Source organism: Heterodontus francisci, chromosome 29 (assembly GCF_036365525.1).
Source record: "Heterodontus francisci isolate sHetFra1 chromosome 29, sHetFra1.hap1, whole genome shotgun sequence".
Classification (NCBI taxonomy): Eukaryota; Metazoa; Chordata; class Chondrichthyes; order Heterodontiformes; family Heterodontidae; genus Heterodontus; species Heterodontus francisci.
This window is the reverse complement of record NC_090399.1, coordinates 14,088,364-14,111,581: the sequence shown is the minus strand read 5'-3', so window position 1 is coordinate 14,111,581 and position 23,218 is coordinate 14,088,364. Positions and strand designations below refer to the sequence as shown.

Below are 23,218 nucleotides of genomic sequence, written 5' to 3'. Positions count from 1 at the left end.
ATTCCTTAAAATCTAATTCTGTGACCAAGCTGTAGGTCAACAGTCCTCATATCTTAAGTGGCAGTGTCAAACTTCTGACTGCTAACGCTTCTGTGAAGCTCCTTGGAACATTTTACTATGTTAAAGATGCTGCAGAAAGCCAAGCTGCTATAGTCAAGGATTCCCATTCAATTTTGCTATGTCAACTGTCACAACAGTTGTAGGCTTTGGCCAATAGGTAGCTCTGTTGAGCAAATCTCTGAAGTCTTTTTTCCAACTGTCGCTATCTTATACAAGAAAAAATACAAACATGTGGGAATGTGGGAAAAGGGGATAATAAACGTGAAGTTTCAACAGGGGCCAATATCTGACTTGGGACTCCCTTCTCCAACAGGAATGGTACATTGAAATTCAGCACTTCAATCAAGTATGTCTTTATTCAGAAATAAACATTAGTAACAATTCCCTAACTAATTAACATGTTTTTTAAAAAAAACCATAACAGGCAGTTTTTAACCTAGTCCTTTATACAATACATACAATACGGCGAATGACCTCAACTTACCTGGAGTAGACAGAAGGGACAAAAAGAATAATGGAACCAAATATTCCCTCACTCCAGGCTAGGCGATGAATAAAATTACAGTCACTCATTCAACGACAGATGACAGGATGGAGTTCTGCTTTTGAAGTGAATGATCAGGATTTCTTCAAAGTTTTTCACCACCACACGCACATGCTGTATTTTATAGATTATACAGAAAAAAAAAAATGGCATCGAGCAACTTTGAGGCTGCAGAACAGGAAGCCCAGAGAACACAAGTTACACTCGAAAGGTTATGACCTCTGAACTCCCACCCACCCCTCCCCAAACAAGTTTCATCACTTGGGTAATTTTGCGCATTGGTACCAATAGCAGTTCAATGAATGCACCTTAAAATGTTGTGTGATACACTTCTGCTGTGACGCCATTAATTCTTCAATTCAAATTGTCACCTCGATCCCTCCTGCCCCCACCACCACCACTAAACCCCCCCTCCCCCTCCCCAACAGACATGGGAGCCGTTAGCAACAATCCTACACCCTGGTGATGGGGCACAAAATGTTCCCTTCCAGACACAGCCCTGATGTCTGAACCATACCCGCTGGCTGATTCATTCCCACGTCAAAAGTCAACACAGTGAGAAAGCTTCCTCTGCCCGTCACAGTCCAGTGAGATCCCAGTGACAACGCTGCCTCGGGGAACGAGACACCAGCCTGGAAGCCACTCGAAACTGTCTGCTACTGTGGGCCGGAAAGACGCAGCTTTGGTTTGAAACAAAAATAACTACTTCGGCTGACACACGCCTTTTTTTTGACAAAACGTTTAAGTATTTTCCAACTGAAAGAAATCCATTGGCACCAACTTCAGTTCATGACTCTGTAAATGGGACACAAGGGGCTTGGGTTCAAAACTTGAAAGACAAAGAAACGTATAAGTTTTAAAGGGAGGGGTGGGTGGGGGGAGGGGGGAGGGGAGAAAGCAGTTTCTTTTTGTTAAAGTGGACACCATCTACAGCCTTGTGGCATATCTTGCGCCTGTTGACGCACTGTAGTATGTGGACATTCGGAGGTGTTGCCAATTTTTTTTTTTTTTAACGGATAGTCTTGACAGGACTCTTGAAGTTGCTTGCGGCTTGGAGCTGGAGTTGGTAGGCCATGGGGTGGATCTTGAAACCATAGAGCCTGGGGGTAGAGAGGAGAGAGAGTTAAAATACAAAAGGTTGGAGGAAATAGACTTAAAATCATAGAATAATACAGCACTAAAGGCAGCCATTTAGCTATCACACCTGTGGGGGCTCTCTGAAACAGCTATTCAATTAGTCCAACTCGCCCCGCACTACTGCTCTTTGCCTGCAGCCCTGCAAAGGTTTCTATTGAAGTCTTCATCCAATTGCCTTTCGAAAGTTACGACTGAATCTGCTTCCACCCACCTTTCAGGCAGCGCATTTCAGATCATAATTCGTCGTGTAATAAAATTTCTCATCTCCAGTCGCACTTTGTTCTTTTGCCAATTATCTTAAATCTGTGTGCTCTGGATACCAATGCTCCAGTGGAAAGTTTTTCCTTACTTACTTCGTCAAAACCCTTCATGATTTTGACACATCTCCCATTACTCTTCTCTGTGCCAAGAACCACCACCCCAGTTTCTCTAGTCGCTGAACTCCCTCACGTGCCTGGTACTGTTTTGGTAAATCACCGCTGCCCTCTCTCAAAGGACTTGACATCCACCCTAAGCACAATGCTCAGAACTGGACACAATACTCCAGCTGAGGTCGAACCAGTATTATATAAAGGGTTAGCATAACTTCCTTGCTTTTGTACACTGTGCCTCTATTTATAAAACTAATGATCCATAGAAAAAGTACAGCACAGGAGTCCATTCAGCCCATCATGTCTGCAGCAGCGAATAAACTATCTGCCCAAACTAATTCCGCCTTCCAGCACCTGGTCCATACCTGATCCATGATCCCGTATGCTTTCTTTTAAAAAAAAAAGACCTGACCAACTTGTCCTGCCAACTTGAAAGATTTGAGTATGTACACCCAGCACCCCCACCCAGATCTCTATTCCTGCATGCCCTTTAAAATGGAACCATTTAGTTTAGGTTTAGATTGCAGACATAAAATAGGCACCCATAATTCGACTGCTGGAACACTGGATATGGGGAAGTGGTTGGCAATACTGAGAGAAGCAAAAAGGGAACAGTAGTGATTATGTTACTGGATACTAATCCAGAAGCCTGGACTAATGACCTGGAAACATGAGTAAAAATCCCACCACAGTAACTAGCAAATTTAAATGCAGTTAATTAAATAAACTAGAATAAAAAGCTAGTATCGGTAACAGTGACCATGAAACTACCGGATTGCCATAAAACCCCATTTGGTTCATTAATATCCTTTAGAGAAGGGACTTTGCCGTCCTTAACTGTCTGGGTGTATGCGTGACTCCAGGCCCACAACAGTGTTGTTGACTCTCTCTTCCGGTCTGCAATGGCCGAGCAAGCCACTCAGAAGTATAGCGGTTTGATGCAACTAACAGCAGCGCCCAGCAACGACCTGGACACACCAAAAGCACAGACAGCCCAGTCAAAACTCACTCACATCTGGGACTTGTTTGGAAATTGGGAGAACTGTGCAACAGAATATTTCAGTCTGACAGTCATACTCATAGAATTATACCTTTCCGCCAACATCCGAGAATCCTCCAGCACCATCCGGGGGTATGCCCTGTCCCACCGGCAGGAGATAACCAACATTGACCCTGGGCTGTGAGATGCTACAGTATCAGGTTAAACATGGGCAAGGAAACTTCCTACTAGTTACCATCTATCGTCCTCCCTCAACTGATGAATCAGTTGACAACCACTTGGAAGAAGCACCAAGGGCAATAAGGGTACAGAATGTACTCTGGATGGTGGACATCCATTCCAGAGAGTGGCTCAGTAGAAGGAGCACGTGATAAGACAGAGTTACGCAATCCCACAACCAACAGATCAGATCAAAGTTCTGCAGTCTTGCCACATCCTGTCGTGAACGGTTAGAGTTAAATAACAGTAGTACCCACTACTGGGTGTATTCTATAGACTAGCAACTACTGGGAGATATAGATCAACAAAGCTGCAGGGAAATTACAAAGCAGTGCAAAAGCTATAGAGCAGTTATAATTTTTTAAATTCCTTCATGGGATGTGGGCATTGCTGGCTAGGACAGCACTTCTTGCCCATCCTGAATTGCCCTCGAGAAAGGGGGACTTTAATTATCCGAATACAAAATGGGATAGTAATAATGTAAAGGGCAGGGTTTTTGAAGTGCAGTCAGGAGAATTTTCTTGATCAGTCTGTTTCTACCCAAAGAGGAAAAAGGTTTTGCTGGATCTGGTTCTGGAAATGTGGTGGATCAAGTCTCAGTAAGGGAACATTTAGGGAAGTGATAAAAACAAGAAATGCTGGAACCACTCAGCAGGTCTGACAGCATCTGTGGAAAGAGAAGCAGAGTTAACGTTTCTGATCAGTGACCCTTCTTCGGAACCTGACCCGAAACGTTAACTCTGCTTCTCTTTCCACAGATGCTGCCAGACCTGCTGAGTGGTTCCAACATTTCTTGTTTTTATTTCAGATTTCCAGCATCCGCAGTATTTTGCTTTTATTTAGGGAAGTGAGCAGTGTATCATAGTTTTGTTTGGCTATGGAAAAAGAAAAGGAGCAATCTAGAATAAAAACATAAATAAGGCAGGGCCAATATCATCAAGGGGATGAGAAAAAATCTGGCCCAGGTAAATTGGAATCAAAGACTGGAAGGTAAAACCATAATGGAACAATAGGCTCCCTTTAAAGAGGAGATGGTTCGGGTACAGTTGAGGTACATGTCAACAAGGGGGAATAGGTGGTAGGGCAGTCAGAGCTCCCTGTACGATGAGAGAGCGAGAGGAAGCAGAGAAAGGGAACATATGACAGATGTCAAGTTGACAACACAGATGAAAACTAGGCTGAATAGAGAAAGTTCACAAGGAACTGAACAAAGAAAAGAGAGAGTATAGGAGGAGACCGGCAGTTAACAAAAAGGGAATCCGAAAGTCATCTTATAGGCATATGAATAGTAAAGGGTACTAAGAGGAATGGCCGATTAAGGACCAAAATGGGGATCTATGCATGGAATCAGAGGCATGGCTGAGATGCTAAATGAGAACTCTGCATCTGTCTTTATTGAGGAAGATGCTGCTGCCAAGATCAGTGAAAGAGGGGGTAGTTGAGATACTGGATGGCTAAAAATTGATAAAAAGGAGATTTTAGATAGGCTGCGTGCATAAAGTTGATAAGTCACCAGGATAGGAGGAGATGCATCCAAGAATATTAAGGGAAGTAAGGGAGGAAATTGCAGAGGCACTGGCCATAAATCTTCCAATCCTCCTTAGATGTGATGCCAGAGGACTGGAGAATTGCAAATGTTACACCTTTATTCAGGCCAGTCAGTTTACCTTCAGTGGTGGGAAAACTTGAAGAAATAATAATTGCGGCCAAGACTAACAGTCACTTGGACGAGTATGGATTAATTAAAGAAAGCCAGCATGGACTTGTAAAGGGCAAATCACGTTTAACTAACTTGATCGAGGTTTTTTGATAAGGTAACAGAGGGTTGAAGATGACTTCCAAAAAGTACCATATAATAGGCTTGCCAGGAGGGCTGAAGCTCATACAAGGAAATGGTTAGTGGCAGTATGGATACCAAGTTGGCCGAGTGACAGAAAACAGAATAGTGGCGAACGGTGTTTTTCGAACTGGAGGAGGTTATGCAGGGAGATTCCCCAAGGATCAGTACTAGGACCCCTGCTTTCTTTGTTATATATTCATGACCTAAACTTGGGTATATAGGGCACAAATTCAAAATTTGCAGATGACACAAAACTTGGAACTATTGCAAACTGTGAGGAGGATAGTGATAAACTTCAAGGAGGACAGACAGGCTGGTTGAAAGGGCAGACACGTGGCAAATGAAAATTAAAGCAGAGAAGTGTGCAGTGATTCATTCTTGTAGGAGGAATGAGGACAGACAATATAAAAAGGTGCAATTCGAAAGAGACTACAGCACCAGAGGAAGAGGGGGTATATGTGCTTAAATGGTTGAAGGTGGCAGGGCAAGTTGAGAAAGCAGTTAAAAAGGTAAATGGGATTTTGGTTTTTATAAATAGAGGCAGAAAGTACAAAATCAAGCAGTGGGAAAGGTTTTAGAAACAATAATCAGGAAAACAAAATAGGCACATAGCGGGGTTCGAGTTAATTAAGGATAGCCTGCATAGATTCGTAAAAAGCATATTGCGTTTGACCAATCTTAATTAAATTTTTAGGGGGAGATGGTGGTGTAGTAGTAATGTCACTGAACGAGTAATCCAGATGCCCAGACTAGTGCTCTGGGGACACAGGTTCAAATCCCATTACGACAGCTGGTGGAATTTAAATTTAATTAACACAAATTTGGAATTGAAAGCTAGTCTCAGTAATGGCGCCATGAAACTATCATCGATTGTTGTAAAATCCCACCTGGTTCACTAATGTCCTTTAGGGAAGGAAATCTGCTGTCCTTACCTGGTCTGGCCTACATGTGACTCCAGACCCACAGCGACATGGCTGACTCAACTACCCTCTGAAATGGCCTAGCAAGCCACTGAGTTGCCTCGCCAGCATAATCCCATCCCACGAAAGAACAAAAAAAAATTAACGGAGAAGGCTAATGAAGGGAATGCAGTGGATACTGTCTATATGGATTTCAAGAAAGTGATGAAGTACCACATAAAAGGCTAGTGAACAAAATTGAGGCTCATGGAATAGAAGGGTCAGTGTCGAAATGGATAAAAAAAAAAATTGGCTTAAGGACAGAAATCAGCAAATTTTCAGTAAATCAGTAAATGGCAGTTTTCAGCTGGGGTTTGGTGGACAGCGGCGTTCTCCAAAGGTCAGTGCTAGGGCCATTGTTTTACGATACATAATTGACTTGGATCTTGGAATACAGAGTAGAATTTCAAAATTTGTCGAAGGAGTGGCAAACTGTGAGGATGTGCGAACCACCTGCCAACAGGGTATGGATAGGTTAGCAGAATGGGCAGCCAAGAGGCAGATGGAATTTAATGCAAGTGTGAGGCAACGTATTTTGGCAGAAGGGATAAGGTGAGGCAATATGGACTTAATGGCGCAGTTCTAAAGAGTGCGCAGGAACAGAGGGACCTGGAGGTGCATGTGCATCAATCTTAGAAGGTGGCAGGACATATTGAGAGAGTGGTTAGCAAGGCATATGGGATTTTGGGCTTAATAAATAGATGGAGAGTATAAAAGCAGGGAAGTTATGCTGAACCTTTATAAAGCTCTCATTAGGCCCCAACTAATGTACTGTGTTCAGTTCTAGCTGCCACACTTTAGGAAGGATGGGAGAATCTTCAAGAGGGTGCAGATGAGATTTCCAAAAATGGTTCCACGGATGGAGGATTTCAGTTACAAGGTTAGGCTGGAAAAGCTGGGATTGTTCTCCCTAGAGCAAAGGAGATTGAGGGGAGATTTGATAAAGGTGTACAAGATTATGACAGGTTTGGATAAGGTGGACAATGAAAAATTGCTCCCATTAACTGATGGTATAAGGACTAAGGGACACAGATTGAAGGTTTTGGGCAAGAGATGCAAGGGGAATGTGAGGAAGAATTTTTTTTTAAAAAAAACACAGCGAGTGGCACCGACTTGAAACTTGCTGCCCAAGAGTGGTGGAAGTGGAGACAATGGAATGGACAACTGAAGGAAATAAACATGCAGGCTACGAGTATCAAGCGGGGCTGACTGGATTGCTCTGCAGAGAGCCAGGATGGACTCAATGGGCCGAATGGCCTCCCCCTATATCGTAAAATGCTAAGTTATGATGAACCTTTATAAAACACTGATCTACAGAGTGGATAGAGAGGAACTGTTGGCATTGGCAGAAGGGTCGAGAACCAGAGGACATTGATTTAAGATGATTGGCAAAAGAACTAGAGGCGACGTAAGGAAAAACGATTTTATGCAGCAAGTGGTTAGGACCTGGAGTGCACTGCTGAAGAATGTGACGGAGGCAGCTCCAATTGCAGTTTTCAAAAAGGAATTGGATGAGCACCTGCAGATAAAAAAAAATTGCAGGGTTCCAGGGAAAGGGCTGTGTAGCGCGACTAGCTGAGTAATTCTTGCAGAGAGCCAGTGGGTCTCGACGGGCCAAATGGTCTCCCCCTGTGCTGTAACTGTTCCATGTTAAATTTGTGTTAAGTCTTGGTTAGACCACATGTAGAGTACTGTGTACAATTCTAGTTATCATATAGAGGAGCACTGGAAAGAGTGCAAAAACAGATTCATAAGAATGATACCAGAAACGTGGGGGCATACCTATCAGGAGAAAATGAACAGACTCCGTTTCTTTCTCTCATGAAAAAAAAAGAATGGTGGCCTATTAGAAGTTTTTAAAATTATGGAAGTTTAGATAGAGAGAATGTTTCCACTCGTGGGGAAGAACAAAACTAGAAGCTACCAATATAAAATAGTCACCAAGAAACAACTTTAAGCATGACAAGAATGTGGAACTCACTACCACAGGGAGTGGTTGAAGTGGCTAATATGGATGCATTGAAGAGGAGGTTAGATAAGTATGAGGAAGAGGGATTAAAAAAAAAAGATTATGCTGATTGAGTTAGATGAGGGTCAAGTGCAGCATAAATGCCAGCATGGAATGGTTGAGCCAAATGGCCAGTATTGTCTTATATCCTGTGTAATGCTACGCAAAAAGCTCAACCCCCCTCCCACCATCCAAAGCAAAGCAGCCTGCTCGATCGACACCCCACCCAACATTCACTTTCTCCACCAATGCACTGTGACTGCAGTGTGTACCATCTACAAGTTGCACTGCAGCAACTCACCGAGGCTTCTTTGACAGCAGCTTTCAAACCTGCAACCTTGAGCAACAAGGGCAGCAGGTGCATGTGAATACCACAACTGCAGGTTCCCCTCCAAGTCACACATTATCTTGGCTTGTAATTATAATCGCCATTCCTTCATAACCGCTGGGTCAAAAGCCTGGAACTCCCTCCCTAACAACACTGTGGGCATATCTTCACGTGGAATGCAGCAGTTCAAGGCAGCAGCTCACCACGGCTTTCTTAAGGACAGTTAGGGATGGTCAATAAATGTTGATCATGCCAGCAACACCCATATACCATGAATGAATTATAGAAAAATAAAATGAAACCTCTTCTTACAAAGCCCACTGGAAAGTTGCTAATTTGCCTCAAGTTGCTGTCTAAAAAGAGCAATGCATCGAAGCCCCACGAATACTGCAGCTCTCTTTTTAAATTCGCTCATGGGATGTGGGAGTCTTATTGCCCAACCCCAATTGCCCTGAAGATGGTGGTGGTGAGCCTTCCATTCCAACCGAATAGCTCTGGCAGAGAACCAGAATGAGCCTGCATTCCAGATTGGAGTTTTGCCCAGGCAGATCCAACTCATCAGTAGAACTTAACAGCTGTACATGCCAAAAGTTGACAGTGCACACAGTTTGACTTTTGCGAATGTGGCCACAAACGTGGGGCACAATGATACTTAAAGGCAGCAATTGGTGGGTCGAAAAGCGGCAACGGCAGGTCCTGACGGAGCAAAGCTGTAGCGATTTAAACTGACCCCCAAGGAAAGGAATAAAACCCATCCTGCAAAACAGTGTCCCTTGCCTCTGGAGGCTCAAGGCTCAGCATTGCCTGGGAACAGTAGCACATGTTACTGGACTAGTATTTCAGAGGCCGAGACGAATGATCAGTGCAGCAAGACCTGGGGATATATGTGCACAAATCACAGAGGTGGCAGGGCAGGTTGATAAAGTGGTTAATAAAGCATATGGGATCCTGGGCTTTATAAAGCGAGAAGAGTACAAAAGCAAGGAGGTTATGGTGAACTTGTATAAAACACCATTCTGGCCTCAACTGTAGTATTGTGTCCTGTTCTGGGCACCACACTTTCAGAAGGATGCGAAGGCTTTGAGAGAGTGCATAAAACATTTATAAAAATGGTTCCAGGGATGAGGGACTTCAGTTATGTGGACAGATTGGAGAAGCTGGGACTGTTCTCCTTAGAGAAGAGAATGTTGAGAGGAGATTTGATAGAAGTGTTCAAAATCATAAGGGATCTTATCTGAAGAGAAAAAAATTTGCAGAGCTACAGGGAGGAGTCGGTGGAGTGGGACGACCAGAGTTGCTCTTGCAGAGAATCGCTCAGATACAGTAGACTGAATGGCCTCCTTCAGTGTTATCATTCTATGATGCTTTTCTATAAGTTCAAATCCCACCATGAGAGTCCATGAATTCAAATTCATTAGCAAATAAATCTAAAATAAAAAGTTATTAGTAATGGGAACCATGAAATGACTGGATTGTTGTAAAAACCCATCTCATTCACCAATGTCCTTCAGGGAAGAAAATCTGCATTCTGGCCTATGTGATTCCAGACCCTCAGCAACATGGGTAACTTTTAACTGCCCTCAGAAATGGCATAGCAAGTCACTCAGATGTCAAATAGCATGTGTTACTGGACTAGTATTTCAGAGGCTGAGACTAAAGAGCCGAGTAGCAAGATCTGGGGATGTACGTGCACAAATCATGGAGGTGGCTCATTCCCATATTCGCAAAGGCAATTAAGGATGGGTAATAAAATGAACAAAGATAAAAATTCCTACAGAAATAACACTTCCACAGGGCATTAGTCACTCTTGTTACTCAATGAGACTTATAACATCAAGTTGTAATTACTGGATGAATGCGTGATTTGTTTTTTAAAAGGCAGATTGAAGTAGAGGAATGCTGAATGGGGAATTGCAACCAGGGCTCATTCATGAACAGCCACAGTTGCCGCAGAGCTGTGTTGGTAGGGCCCTTGGGAACTGGTCGCCGAAAATTCCACCTGGTTTCTTTTCCTTTATAAAAAACACATTTTATTTTCCTATAGGAGCTGATCAGAGAGAATCAGTGCGGCTTTAAGTCAAAGTATTTTGACTAATTTAATTACTTTTCTTCCCCAGAGGTTACTACTAGGATAGACAAGGGAATGTCTATGGCTCCTATCTGTATGAACTTTCAGAGGCCACTTGATCAAGTTCCACACAAAATATTTTTGGCAAAAATGAGCGTGAACAGAATTGGAGGTAACCGTTTGACTGGGGTTGGGATACAAAGTGGGGATAAAAGGTAGGCACTCATTGGTGGGAAGTAACAAGTAGTTTTCCCAGGGATCTGGTGCGGGGTTTAACTTTTCATCATATTTACTGTTGACTTGGATGAGGAGAGAGAGATTTGAATGTCCAAATTTGCATGATATTCAGAAAGGACAGTAAAGTAGTGCAGATGGAAGCAGCAGCTACAGCTGCAAAGGGATATGGATAAAGTGGGTGGGCAAAACTATGGCAGTTGGAGTCAATGTGGACAAGTAGGTGGTCACTCACATTGAACCCAAGATAGACAAACCAGTACAGTCCACGATACGTTAAAAGACCACATTTAAAACAGGCAGTTGCTCACACCAGCTCAAAATTATTAACATAGGCAAACAAACAGGCAACTCAGCCCAACCAGTCCATGCTAGCATTTATGCTCCACCACTTGAACCTCCTCCTATCTTTCCTCATCGAAATCTACCCTCGTAACCCTCTATTACTTTGCCCCTCATATGCTGGAGTAGCCTCCCCTCAAGTGCATCTCTTCCATTTGCTTCACTCTGTGGTAGCAAGTTCCACATTGCCACCACTCTGTGGGTAATGAAATTTCTTCTGAATTCCCTATTGGATTTCTTGGTGACGATCATATATTGCTGGCCTCCAGTTATGCTCTTCCGCACAAGTGGAAACATTCACTGTATCCACTCTATCACAACTTTAAAGACTTCTTTTAAGTCACTCCACAGCCTTCTTTTTTCCCCAAAAGAGACCCCCAGCCTGTCAACCTTTTCCTGATCTGTACACCCACACATTTCTGGTATCATCCTCTCCAGTGCCTCGATATCCTTTCATAATATGGAAACCAGAACTGCACGCATTACTCCAAGTGTGGTCTAACCAAGGTTTGATACAAGTTTAGTATAACCTCTAAATGGAGAGAAACTTCAGAGTGCTTGGGTGCAGAGGGATCTGGGTGTCCTCGTGCATGAATCGCAGAAAACTAGTTTGCAGGTACAGCAGGTGACAAGGAAGGCGAGTGGAATTTTGTCATTTATTGCTAAAGCAATAGAGTATAAAAGTAGGGAAGTGTTGCTGAAACTGTACAAGGCATTAGTGAGACCACACCTGGAGTACTGCATAGAGTTCTGGTCCCCTTATTTGAGGAGGGATGTAGTTGCATTGGAGGCAGTTCAGAGGAGGTTCACTAGATGGATTCCAGAGATGAGGGGTTTGTCTTATGAAGAGAGATTGAACAGTTTAGGCCTTAACACTCTAGAGTTTAGAAAAATGAGAGGAGATCTAATTGAGGTGTATAAGAGGATTAAGGGAATTGACAAAGTAGATGTAGAGAGGATGTTTCCTCTGGTGGGGCAATCTAGAACGAGAGGTCATAATTTTAGGATACGGGGTAGCAGATTTAAAACAGAGATGAGGAGAAATTACTTCTCTCAAAGGGTTGAGTGTCTGTGGAATTCACTACCCCAGAGTGCGGTGGATGCCGGGACACTGAGTATATTTAAGGAGGAGATAGATTTTTAAATTAGTAATGGGTTGAAGGGTTATGGGTAACGGGCAGGAAAGTGGGGTTGAGGCCGAGATGAGATCAGCCATGATCATATTGAATGGCGGAGCAGGCTCGAGGGGCTGAATTGCCTACTCCTGCTCCTAGTTCTTATGTTCTAAATGGGACTAATTGGATAGCTGTTCAAAGAGCTGGCAGACATGACAGACTAAACTGCCTCCTCTGTGCTGTATCACTCTTTGATGCAATGGCGTTTTAAGTGCTCTACTTATTTCAGTTAGAAACAGTTGTATTTACTGACTATAAACATCCCGCCTGGGAGAACTTATGAAGAAAAACTTTATTTTTGTCTTAACTGAGTATAATGCGTAGCCTTGCAAAACTGCCTCAAATACTCCTTCAGCTGATAGGACTTAAAGACTTCCATTTTTGAGAATGTTTCAAGTGCAGATAGATAATAAGGTTTGTCCATGCTGAGATGATCAACAAAGCTGGAGCTGGCTGAGTGACGGTTCCATGCACAACTATTTGCTATTGGCATTAATCTGATCGAGCCTGTTGAACTGGCTGCCACTATAAGATCGGCAATGACATTATATAATCTGCCCAGACCAATGTCATCAAGGGGGAACAAAAGTGTTCTCCGAAAATCCCTTGTAAAGCTTCAGACACAAATAGCCTAAACTGCTAATTAAACTATGCCCAACTGCAAATGAATGAAATGCTGCAAACATTTTGTGTACTGACAATCATTGGTCATAATGTCTGTCAAATGTTTTAGGGGCAAATGGCTACTGTATTATTTAGGCATTGAAAAAATCAGTTTCAGTGAACTTCTGTTATACTGGCAATCGCGTATGATGAGCAAGTCATGGCTGCATGAATGCCCCTATGTTCTAAATGGTAAAGAACTGGGAACTTTGGAAGAGCAGAGAGATTTGGGTGCCCAAGTATACAGGTAATTTAAGGCTAGGAGACAGGTACAAAAGACAACCTGAAAGGCAAATGGAATAGAATCATAGAAAGAATCAAAGAAAGTTCAAGGCACAGAAAGAGGCCACTTGGCCCATGACGTCTGTGCTGGCCGAAAAACAATCCACCTATTCTAATCCCACCTTCCAGCATTTGGTCCGTAGCCCCGCAGCTTATGGCGCTTGAGGTGCATATCCAGACTCCTTTTAAATGAGTTGAGGCTCTCTGCCTCAATTATCCTTTCAGGCAATGAGTTCCAGACCATCACCACCCTCTGAGTGAAAAAATATTTCCTCATCTCCCCTCTAATTTTTCTACCAACCACTTTAAATCTATGCCCCGTCACTGACCTCTCTGCTAAGGTGAATAGACCCTTCACCTCCACTCTATCCAGGCCCCTAAAAATTGTGTACATTTCAATCAGATCTCCCCTCAGCCTTCTCTGTTCCAAGGAGATCAACCCCAGCCTATCCAATCTTTCCTCATAGCTGCATTTTTCCATTCCTGGCAACATCCTCGTAAATCTCCTCTGTTCCCTCCCTAGTGCAATTACATCCTTTCTGTAATGACCTGGCCAGAACTGCACACAGCACTCAAGTTGTGGCCTAACCAATGAGTCATACAGTTCCAGCATAACCTCCCTGTTCTTATATTCTATACCTCGGCTAATAAAGCAAAGGATTTCATGACTTCGTAACCATGTTATAACCTGCTTTCAGGGGATCTGTGGACATTCACTCCATGGTCACTCACTTCCTCTATACTTCTCAGTATTTTCCTATTAATCATGCATTCCTTTGCCTTGTTTGACCTCCCCAAATGCATCACCTCACACTTCTCCAAGTTGAATTCCATTTGCCACTTTTTTGCCCATCTGACCAGACCATCAATATCTTCCTGCAGCCTACAGCTATCCTCCTCACGGCCAATCTTTTTGTCGTCCGCAAACTTCTTGATCATGCCCCTTACATTTACATCCAAATCGTTATGGGCCACAGAAAGCAGGGGACCCAGTACTGAGCTCTGCGGAACACCACTGGAAACAGCCCTCCAGTTGCTAAAATAGCCGTAAACGATTACCCTTTGTTTCCTGCCACTGAGCCAATTTTGTATCCACCTTGCTGCATTTCCCTGGATCCCATGAGATTTTTTTTTTTAAACCAGTCTGCCATGTGGGACCTTGTCAAAAGCCTGGCTAAAATCCATGTAGACCACATCAACTGCATTATCGTCTTCTATCTTCCTTGTTACTTCTTCAAAAAATTCAATCAAGTTGGTCAAACAACATCTTCCCTCAAAAAATCTATGCTGACTATCCTTGATTAACCTGTGCCTTTCTAAGTGACAGTTTATCCTGTCTCTCAGAATAGATTCCAATAATTTTCTAACTACTAATGTTAGACTGACTGGCCTGTAATTATTTAGTCTATCCTTTGCTCCCTTTTTAAATGGAGGTAAAACGTTAGCAGTTCTCCAATCCTCTGGCACCACACAGATATCTAGTGGGGAGTGGAAAATGATGGTCAGACCCTCTGCGATTTCTTTTCTTGCTTCTTTTAACAGCCCAGGATACATTTCATCTGGCCCTGGTTATTTATCAACTTTCAAGGATGCTAATCCCATTCATACTTCCTCTCACTCTATGTTTATCGCATCTAATACTTCACATTCTTCCTCCTCAACTGCAACATCTGCGTCATCCCCCTCTTTTGTGAAGACAGACGCAAAGTATTCATTAAGAACCATACAAATATCTTCCTCTCCTACACATAGGTTACCTTTTCGGTCTTTTATGGGCCCTACTCTCTCCTTAGTTATCCTCTTACGCTTAATGTATTGATAAAACATCTTTGGGTTCACCTTAATTTTGCTTGCCAATACTCTTTCATGCCCTCTCTTTGCTTTCCTAATTTCCTTTTTGACTTCACCCATCCACTTTCTATACTCCTCTCGGCTTTCTGTAGTATTGGCCTTCATCGCAAGAGGAGTGGAATAGAAAGGCAAGGCAGTTATGCTTCAGATGTAGAGGGCCTTGGTCAGACCCCATCTCCATTACGTTCGGTTCTGGGAACTGCACTTCAGGATATATAAATTGGCCTTGGAGGTGGTGTAGTGCAGATTCTCTAGACCATACAGGGACTTAGGATTATAGGAACAGAAGTAGGCCATTTAGCCCCTTGAGCCTGTTCCACCACCATTCAATGAGATGAGGTCTGATTTGTGATCTAACTCCATATATTCCTGCCTTTGCCCCATATCCCTCAATACCTTTGGTTCACAAAAATTGATCAATTTCAGATTTAAAATCAACAACGGTCTAGCATCAACTGAGGTTTGTATAAGAGAGTTCCAAACTTCTACCACACTTTGCGTTTAGGTGTTTCCCAACTTCACTCCTGAAAGGTTTGGCTCTAATTTTTTGACTATTCCCCCAGTCCTACATTCCCCAAACAAGTAGAAACAGTTTCTCTCTACTCTAACTGTTCCCCTTGATATCTTGAAAACTTCGATCAAATCACTCCTTAAAAGTTCTAAATTCCAGGGAATATAACCCTAGTGTTCTCCACCATCTCTCTCCTCGTAATTTAACCCTTGAAGTGCAGGCATTGTTCTGATAAATCTCTGTTGCATGCCCTCTCAGGCCATTAATATATCCTTCCTAAGGCGTGGTTCCTAGAACTGCTCTCAGGACTCCAGGTGCAGTCTGGGCTTAGGGGATGAAATTATGGTAAATGGCTGCACAAAAGTGGTCTGTGTTCCCTCGAGCACAGAAGAATGAGGAGTGATCTGATTGAGGTGTTTGAAACATAAGGATTTGATGGGGTAGATACAGGAGAACTATTTCCTCTGGTGGGGGCAATCCAGAACAAGGGGATACAATCTTAAAATTTGATCCAAGTCATTCAGGAGAAAAATTAGGAAGTGGTTTTTCACACAAACGTTAGCAAAAATCTGTAAACTTCTCTGCCAAAAGGCTATGGATGCTGGGTGTCAACTGGAACTTCCATGACTGAGATCGATCGAGCTTTGTTAGGCAAGGATATCTAGGGACAAGGAGCTGAGGCGGGTAAATGGAGGTGAGGTGTGGATCAGCTGTGATCTAACTGAATGACAGAGCAGGCCTCCTCCTACTCCTACATTAAATCAATATTATGGCTTAGCACTGGGGAACAGAACGCCTTCCCATCTCAGGCATCCAGTGTCCAGCCCTCCCACAATAGATAACCGGGCTCATGGATACACTGTGAAGCTGCCTCAAACTAACCTTCAGAAGAGTAGCTCCCACTGTGCCTTTGCGATATTAGTTTCCTGCTCCAGACCAGTGCTCACTGGATTGAACTGTGGCAAAGTCATTTCACATACGATGCTTAGGGAAAGAGAGAGGATGCTTTCAGCCCATCAGTCCGGTCTGGATTCCAAAACGGGTCTTGGGGCGGGGAGGGTAAAGCGTTAACCCACCGCGGCACCCCATTTTCCGACTGCAGTTCGCATGTGCTTCCCAAAGAAATTTAAAAGGAGAAGGGAATACTAGGGGAGACCAAATACGCTGCACTCCTGCCTCATGAGTGGGAAAAAAGGGTGCACATTGCATGTACTGCAGCAGCTCTCCTGTGACTTTTAACAGGATGTCTTAATCTTGATTTTGCCCATAAGATTTACAGCACAGAAACAGGCCAGTCTAACTAGACTGTGCCAGTGTTTATGCTCTACATAATCCTCCTCCCACTTTACCCTATTGATATAACATTCTATTCCTTTCTCCCTCATGTGCTTACCTAACTTCCCCGTAAAAGTGATCTATGCTATTCGCTTCATGGGGTAGCAAGTTCTACATTCTAACTACTCCGGGAGCCCCAGCCTTTTCAGTTTTTCCTGATAGTGGGATTATCCCAACTTCCACCCCTAGTTCATGCGCAGCTAGCTGATCTCAACTGGGTTGGTAGCACCTTTCACATTTATCAGTGCTCCCTGAGCGACAGAGCGGAAAATAAATTCAGCCAAGGTGCCTACCCAGATCAATATTCAGCGATCGCGGCGGTAAACTGCTTTGAAGTGTGAACACTGAATGAGAATAGTATGGGATGGGATGGGGCTCCACCGTAGCAAACCTCTGAGCTACTCTGTTACTTCTACATTGTTTGAGTTAGTACGCTGAGATTTAAAACATTTTGTTTTTGCACCTGATCAAGTTTAGACCAGTGACTTTAAAGTCTGGTGCGTTAAGCTAGAGAGAAAGCAAGTGGAAATATTCAGGGCTTTTTTCTCTGCAAGACTCCAGCGAGCGTCCCTTAGTGATAGGTCTCTACTGTGATCTGGGTCGAATGCAGCCTGCCCCCGCACTGCCTCTTACCTTGGAACAAACTGGTTAGCTGGCCTCTTGGGCCTGTACTCTGGATGCACCATGAAGAGCATGTGGGGGAAGCCTGTGCCAAAGTAAGCTCCATCCGTGTGATGATGCCGTGAGGACTTTGGTGTGTAAACATCCATGCACTTGGGGCAATACAGCTTCACCATGGCCTCACCGGGGATATCAGACAGACCTGGTGGGAGCCAAGAGATAGGAGGAAGGAGAGAGGAAAAAAAGATTAGAAACTAAACAGTACCAGAGCAGGCAAGACTATTTACTTCAGTTTGTAGACTTCCAAGTTCTTTTGGTTTTACCAAAGAACTATGATCAATTATAGAACACTGGAGGGCATTCTGCCCATCATATGCATGCCAGTTCTTTCAAAGAGCTATCCAATTAGCCCCATCCTACCATGGCCCTGTAAAAAATTTTCATTTTCATGTATTTATCCAATTCCCTTTTGAAAGTCACTACTGAATTGACTTCCACTGACCTTTTCAGGCACTGCATTCCAGATCATCATCACTCACTGCGTAAACAAAATCCGCACCTTCCCTCTGGTTCGTTTGCTAATTATCTTAAGTCTGTGTCTTCCCGTTACTGACCCTCCTGTCAGTAGAAATCATTCCTCCTCAACTACTCTACCAAATTATTACCATCATTGCTTTATTTGTCACCAATGGTTCATCATAATGTTATGACAGGAAGAGGTTGCCCTCCTTGAGAGTGCTGGGGTATATAATCACCCACCCCCCTCTGGCACCTCCTCACACACGAGAGCCCAGACAATGATCATTGGCAGTCTGCTCACTGCAGATGGCATCAAGTTCAGTCCTGTATTTGCTCAAGGTTCACACAGCGTTCTAAGTAGGTATGATCAAATGCCGGTGAGAATACAAAAGGTCATTGCGGCCTGCGCTGAAGGGACAAAAATTTAAAAAATTTTGAGGGTTCTCTCCCTCAAAAGCTCCAGGCTACCATCTCGTGCAGCTGAGTCACTGAATTCCTTCAATGTCACGTACGTAGAAATGTACTACATCTCTAACCTTGACCAATTCTGATGAAAGGTCAAAGACCTGAAATGTTTAACTCTGTTTTTCTCTCCACAGAGGCGCCTGCTAAGTATTTCCAGCATTTTATGTTTTTGCTCCAGTTTTCCAGCATTCGCAGTATTGTGCTTTTGTACTGTGGAGTGTAGGTACTGTGAACACCAAAGACATCACAATTGTGTGGGACAGGCTGGATGGACCAGAGGACCTTTTCCTGTTTTATCAGTGTACTTAACAGAAAATACGCATGTTAGTATGTGGCCATCAGGCAAGGGGATGGGGTCCCGTCTCAGCTATGCCCCCACAAATAACCTGGGTTATGGCTGAGGGATGGGCGGTTCAGAAAATTTACCACAGGTCACCTGACAGCTGCCACTATAGCTGGGTGGGGGGTGGGGGGAGAAATGGGTGGAGGAAAAGCAGCCAACTTACAATGCTGCAACTGCAATATCTGCAGCAGAAATGCTGGTATTACTGCACGCAATTCTGAACTCGTCAAACAGAACGGAGTGACCAGTTCAGAATTGCGTGCAGTAATAACAATAACTGCTGGCCAGAATTCAGCTTCTGCTCGGTTGGGGGAAAGGCAGGTCAATTCTTCCCATGCAAACTGGCCTCAATCCAGCAGAGTGCCTTTGGGCTGTTTGGAATTGGGGTTGTCAGCATATGGACAAGCTGAACGACTCTGAACTCCCTAGCACAATGGCAAGTGCATGCCTGTAACTGCAGAGGAAAAACTGTTGTTCACAAGGAGCAGAATTTGAATCCTAATGGATTCCTGGACAAGGCACACATATTTGTGCTGTTACTTATGACTCAACTAATCACTAAGGCAGGTAGTAAATTCGGGGAAAATAGCTCAACTGCATGCATCACTTGGGCGTTGTATCAAACGCACACCGGGAAGAATGCAGGCTGCCACTTGTGGTATGATCTTTATTAGGCTGTGTTTTAAGCATACTTCCTTTGTTCTTATATGAATACTAAAAGGAGGAGGAAGAGGGGCAACAAGGGGTTCCTACTCACTTTCTGAGCGATTCCTCCCTTGCTGAAAAATTGCATGGGTGGGTAGGTCAGGACAGAGAGAATCGCTGGAGGGTGATCAGTAACTATGGAATTGCACACATCAGGAGGCAACGCCTTCGGGGAGAAGGAGGGCAAAGAAAATAGAACTTGAAGATCTGCAGTAGCGATCAATTAAAAATTGCGTGCAGTGACACAAACTCGTGACTTAGTGGTGCTGTTTATTTCATAAAGACCATGAAAAGCAGTACTGTGCATCAAACAGATCGAAGTATCAGTTGAACAGATAAATTCAACAGTGTGTTTGCTCAAAGGAACATCTTTGCTCAGGGAGGGTTCAAAAGATCATTGCAAAGCAGTAAGGCCATTCAGCCCATCTTAATTCACTCATCTAGAAAAAAGCTAATTTGCCTCTTCATTTCAACATCCTTCAACACCAGCTCTGGTTGATTTCTAGCCAACAGCCGTGAATCACCCACGGCTCCAGGTAAACTTTTGTTAAAGGATTTCCAGAAGAAAAAAAGACCTGCATTCATATAGCGTCTTTCATGACCACAGGGCGTCCCAAAGCACTTCACAGCCCCGAAGTACTTTTGAAGTGTAGTCACTGTTGTAATGTAGGAAATGCGGCAGCCAATTTGCACACAGCAAGCTCCCACAATCAGCAACGCGATAATGACCAGATCATCTGTTTTGTGATGTTGACTGAGGGATAAATATTGGCCAGGACACTTGCTCTTCTTCGAAATAGTATCATGGGATCTTTTACATCTACCTGAGGGGGCATACTGGGTAAAGGCCTGCTACCCGATGACATGTCGGCTTTAGGTCGGGCATTCGGGCTCGGGTCGGGGCAGGTCGGACAGGCTCCATCACAGATAAGTGGCTCCGCTGTTAGTTTGATTTTTGGACTAGAAAGGTGGTTTTGTTACAGTTATTTTAAGTTTGTGCAGATCAGCAAGAAAGTGAAAAACACAAGTTAACTGATGGTGGGGTGGGGCACGGGAAAAAAGAAATGGAAGGACTCGGGCCAGGTTGGACGTGGTTCTGTCGGGCTCGGGTCGCGTTTATTTTTTTGCAGACCCGAGCCGGCCTTGAATACTGGGCCTTGTTTTAACACCTCATCCAAAAGATGAAGCCTCCAACAGTGCAGTGCTCTGTACTCAAGTGCCCAGAGTGGGACTTGAACCCACAACCTGCTGACTCAGAGTTGAGCATGCTACCCATTGAGCCACGACTGATAGTAAAGCCAAAAAGCACCACAGATAGCTGGCTGTTCGGACCCTTATTCACAACTGTGCAGAATTTAAAGCAGCTCTTCCTTTAGGCTCCAGCTAGGGAGTTACAAGGTCCTGGGTTCCAGCCCCACATCAAAGACTGAGCACAAAATCACAGGTGACACTCTCACTAAAGGAGTGCTGCACCGTCAGAGGGGTCATCTTTTGACAAAGAGATTAAACTGAAGACCCGCCTGCCCTCTTGGGCGATTCCATGGCCACCAAAGAGCTGGGGAGTTCTCCCCAGTGTCCTGGCCAATATTTATCCTGTGATCAGCATCATTAGAGACAGATTATCTGGTCATTACCTCATTGCGCTTGTGGGAGCTTTTGCACGCAAATTGCCTGCCGCGTTTCCTACATTAAAACAGCAACTACACTTCAAGTGCTTTGGGAAGTCCTGAGGGTCACTGCATCAATGCAAGTTCATTCTTCACTTACCAATTGGAAGCATGGGCTGGTTCTCACAATACACTCGAGGGCAGTAGCCGAAGTCTCCCTGCTGATATTTCTCCAGCTGAAAGCAAGCACACAAGTCCCATGAGGCACAACGAAAAGCAGCTCTATTCACAGCAAAAAAAAACATTGAGACTGTGGGAGGGGCAATAAAGCATTTTTCCAAACTCATTGATAAATTTTTGTTTGGCAAAGGTACCAAGGGATATGAAGCCAAGGCAGATAAACATACAGATCAGTAAGGTTGAATGGTCCCCTCCTGCTCTTGTGTCTCAGTGTAGTTGCTTTTTAGTCTTTCTAATGGCACAAAAATGACAAGTCAGACACTGGGCAAGCAGTGGATCAATAACCAGCTATAATCCTTCCGGTGGACAAATAGCTTCTGTACACTCATGAAGACTGGCCGAGCCGATGGAACTGTACTCCAACCCAAGCCACTGCCGAGGCAGAAAACAGCCAACAACCAATAAAAAGCAACTGTTGGGTAACTGGTTGCTGATTCTTCCATGATCTTGGTTAATTGGGAAAAATCAGTCACGTATTTACTGCCCGCAAAGAGGTGGCCGGACATGTTGACCAACAGCCATCTGCTACTCTGGATTAAACTCTGTCCCACTGAGAGGACAAGGGGCCAACAACAGGGGCATTTCAACCCACTTTAACTGGGAGTATCATCTTTAATTAAATAAAAGTTTGGGAATTGGGCCAAAAAGATTTACAAGGGGACACAGTGGCGCAGTGGTTAGCACCGCAGCCTCACAGCTCCAGCGACCCGGGTTCGGTTCTGGGTACTGCCTATGTGGAATCTGGAAGTTCTCCCTGTGACCGTGTGAGTTTCTGCCGGGTGCTCCAGTTTCCTCCCACAGCCAAAGACTTGGAGGTTGATAGGTAAATTGCCCCTAGTGTAGGTAGGTGGTAGGAGAATTGAGGGAAGATGGGGATGCGGTAGGGAAGATGGGATTAATGTAGGATTAGTATAAATGGGTGGTTGATGGTCGGCACAGACTCGGTGGGCAGAAGGGCCTGTTTCAGTGCTGTATCTCTCTATGACATATCAGGTAAAGCTGAACAGGCAGGGGCTCTTTTCTCGAGAAAAAAAAACAAGCCTCAGGGCTGACTTGATAGAGATCTTTAAGATTACAAAAGGGTTCAATAGAGTAGAGGGTATATGTAGAGAAGGTGTTTCCATCTGTTTTGGGGATGGTGGGGGGGGAGGGGGGGTGACTCCAAAACTAGGGACTGTAGATACAAGATAGACACGAATAAATTCAATAGGGAATTCATGATGAAATCTCTTTACTCAGAGTGGTACGAATGTGGAACTCACTACCACAGGGAGTAGTTGAAGCGCATGGCATAGATGCATTTAAGATGAAGCTATGTAAGTACTTGAGGGATGGCGATAGGAGGTGGTCAATGAAGCGCGAGGCGGCCCGTCTGAAGCATTAACAGTGGCACGGCCAGTTGGGCCAAGTGATGTGTTTCTGGGTTCTAAATTCAATGTACTATATAATTCCACAGACATTATATTCTGATTTGTTGTTGAATATTGCCCAATACAATTGGTGCATAGGGCGTATGCAAAACTAGTTTTCCTGATCCACGCTGTCTCCAAGGATTGATCGCTACACCTCACCTGCAGCAAAATAGATCAGCTGACATGTATATGTTGCTAGGTTCAGCACACAAGGGGTTAACACCCATGCTCACATGAAGCAGCTCTCCAGCAAATTCCAAGTTGAAGTCTAAGTGCACAATGTTTACCACAGAGCTGGGATGAGTGTTCCATCAGGAGCGTGGGGTGGTCCCATTGGCAGATGGATTGAGAAACAGAGGACACCAATTTTAGGTGATTG

The 23,218-nt window shown here is 44.1% G+C and overlaps 1 protein-coding gene across 4 annotated transcripts in view; it reads right to left on the bottom strand.

The window, feature by feature from the left end:
- Positions 1-397: 397 nt before the first annotated feature.
- The window catches only part of csnk2b (casein kinase 2, beta polypeptide), a 72,873-nt gene continuing 50,052 nt past the window's right edge, over positions 398-23,218 (bottom strand). For all 4 annotated transcript variants that reach the window (XM_068009478.1, XM_068009479.1, XM_068009480.1 and 1 more), the window contains 3 exons: positions 21,348-21,423; positions 17,561-17,750; positions 398-1,704 (listed from right to left, as the gene is read on the bottom strand). In XM_068009478.1, the coding sequence (XP_067865579.1) occupies positions 1,614-1,704; positions 17,561-17,750; positions 21,348-21,423 (357 nt within the window). In that variant the 3' untranslated portion in view covers positions 398-1,613. The remainder of the gene's footprint in view (positions 1,705-17,560; positions 17,751-21,347; positions 21,424-23,218) is intronic.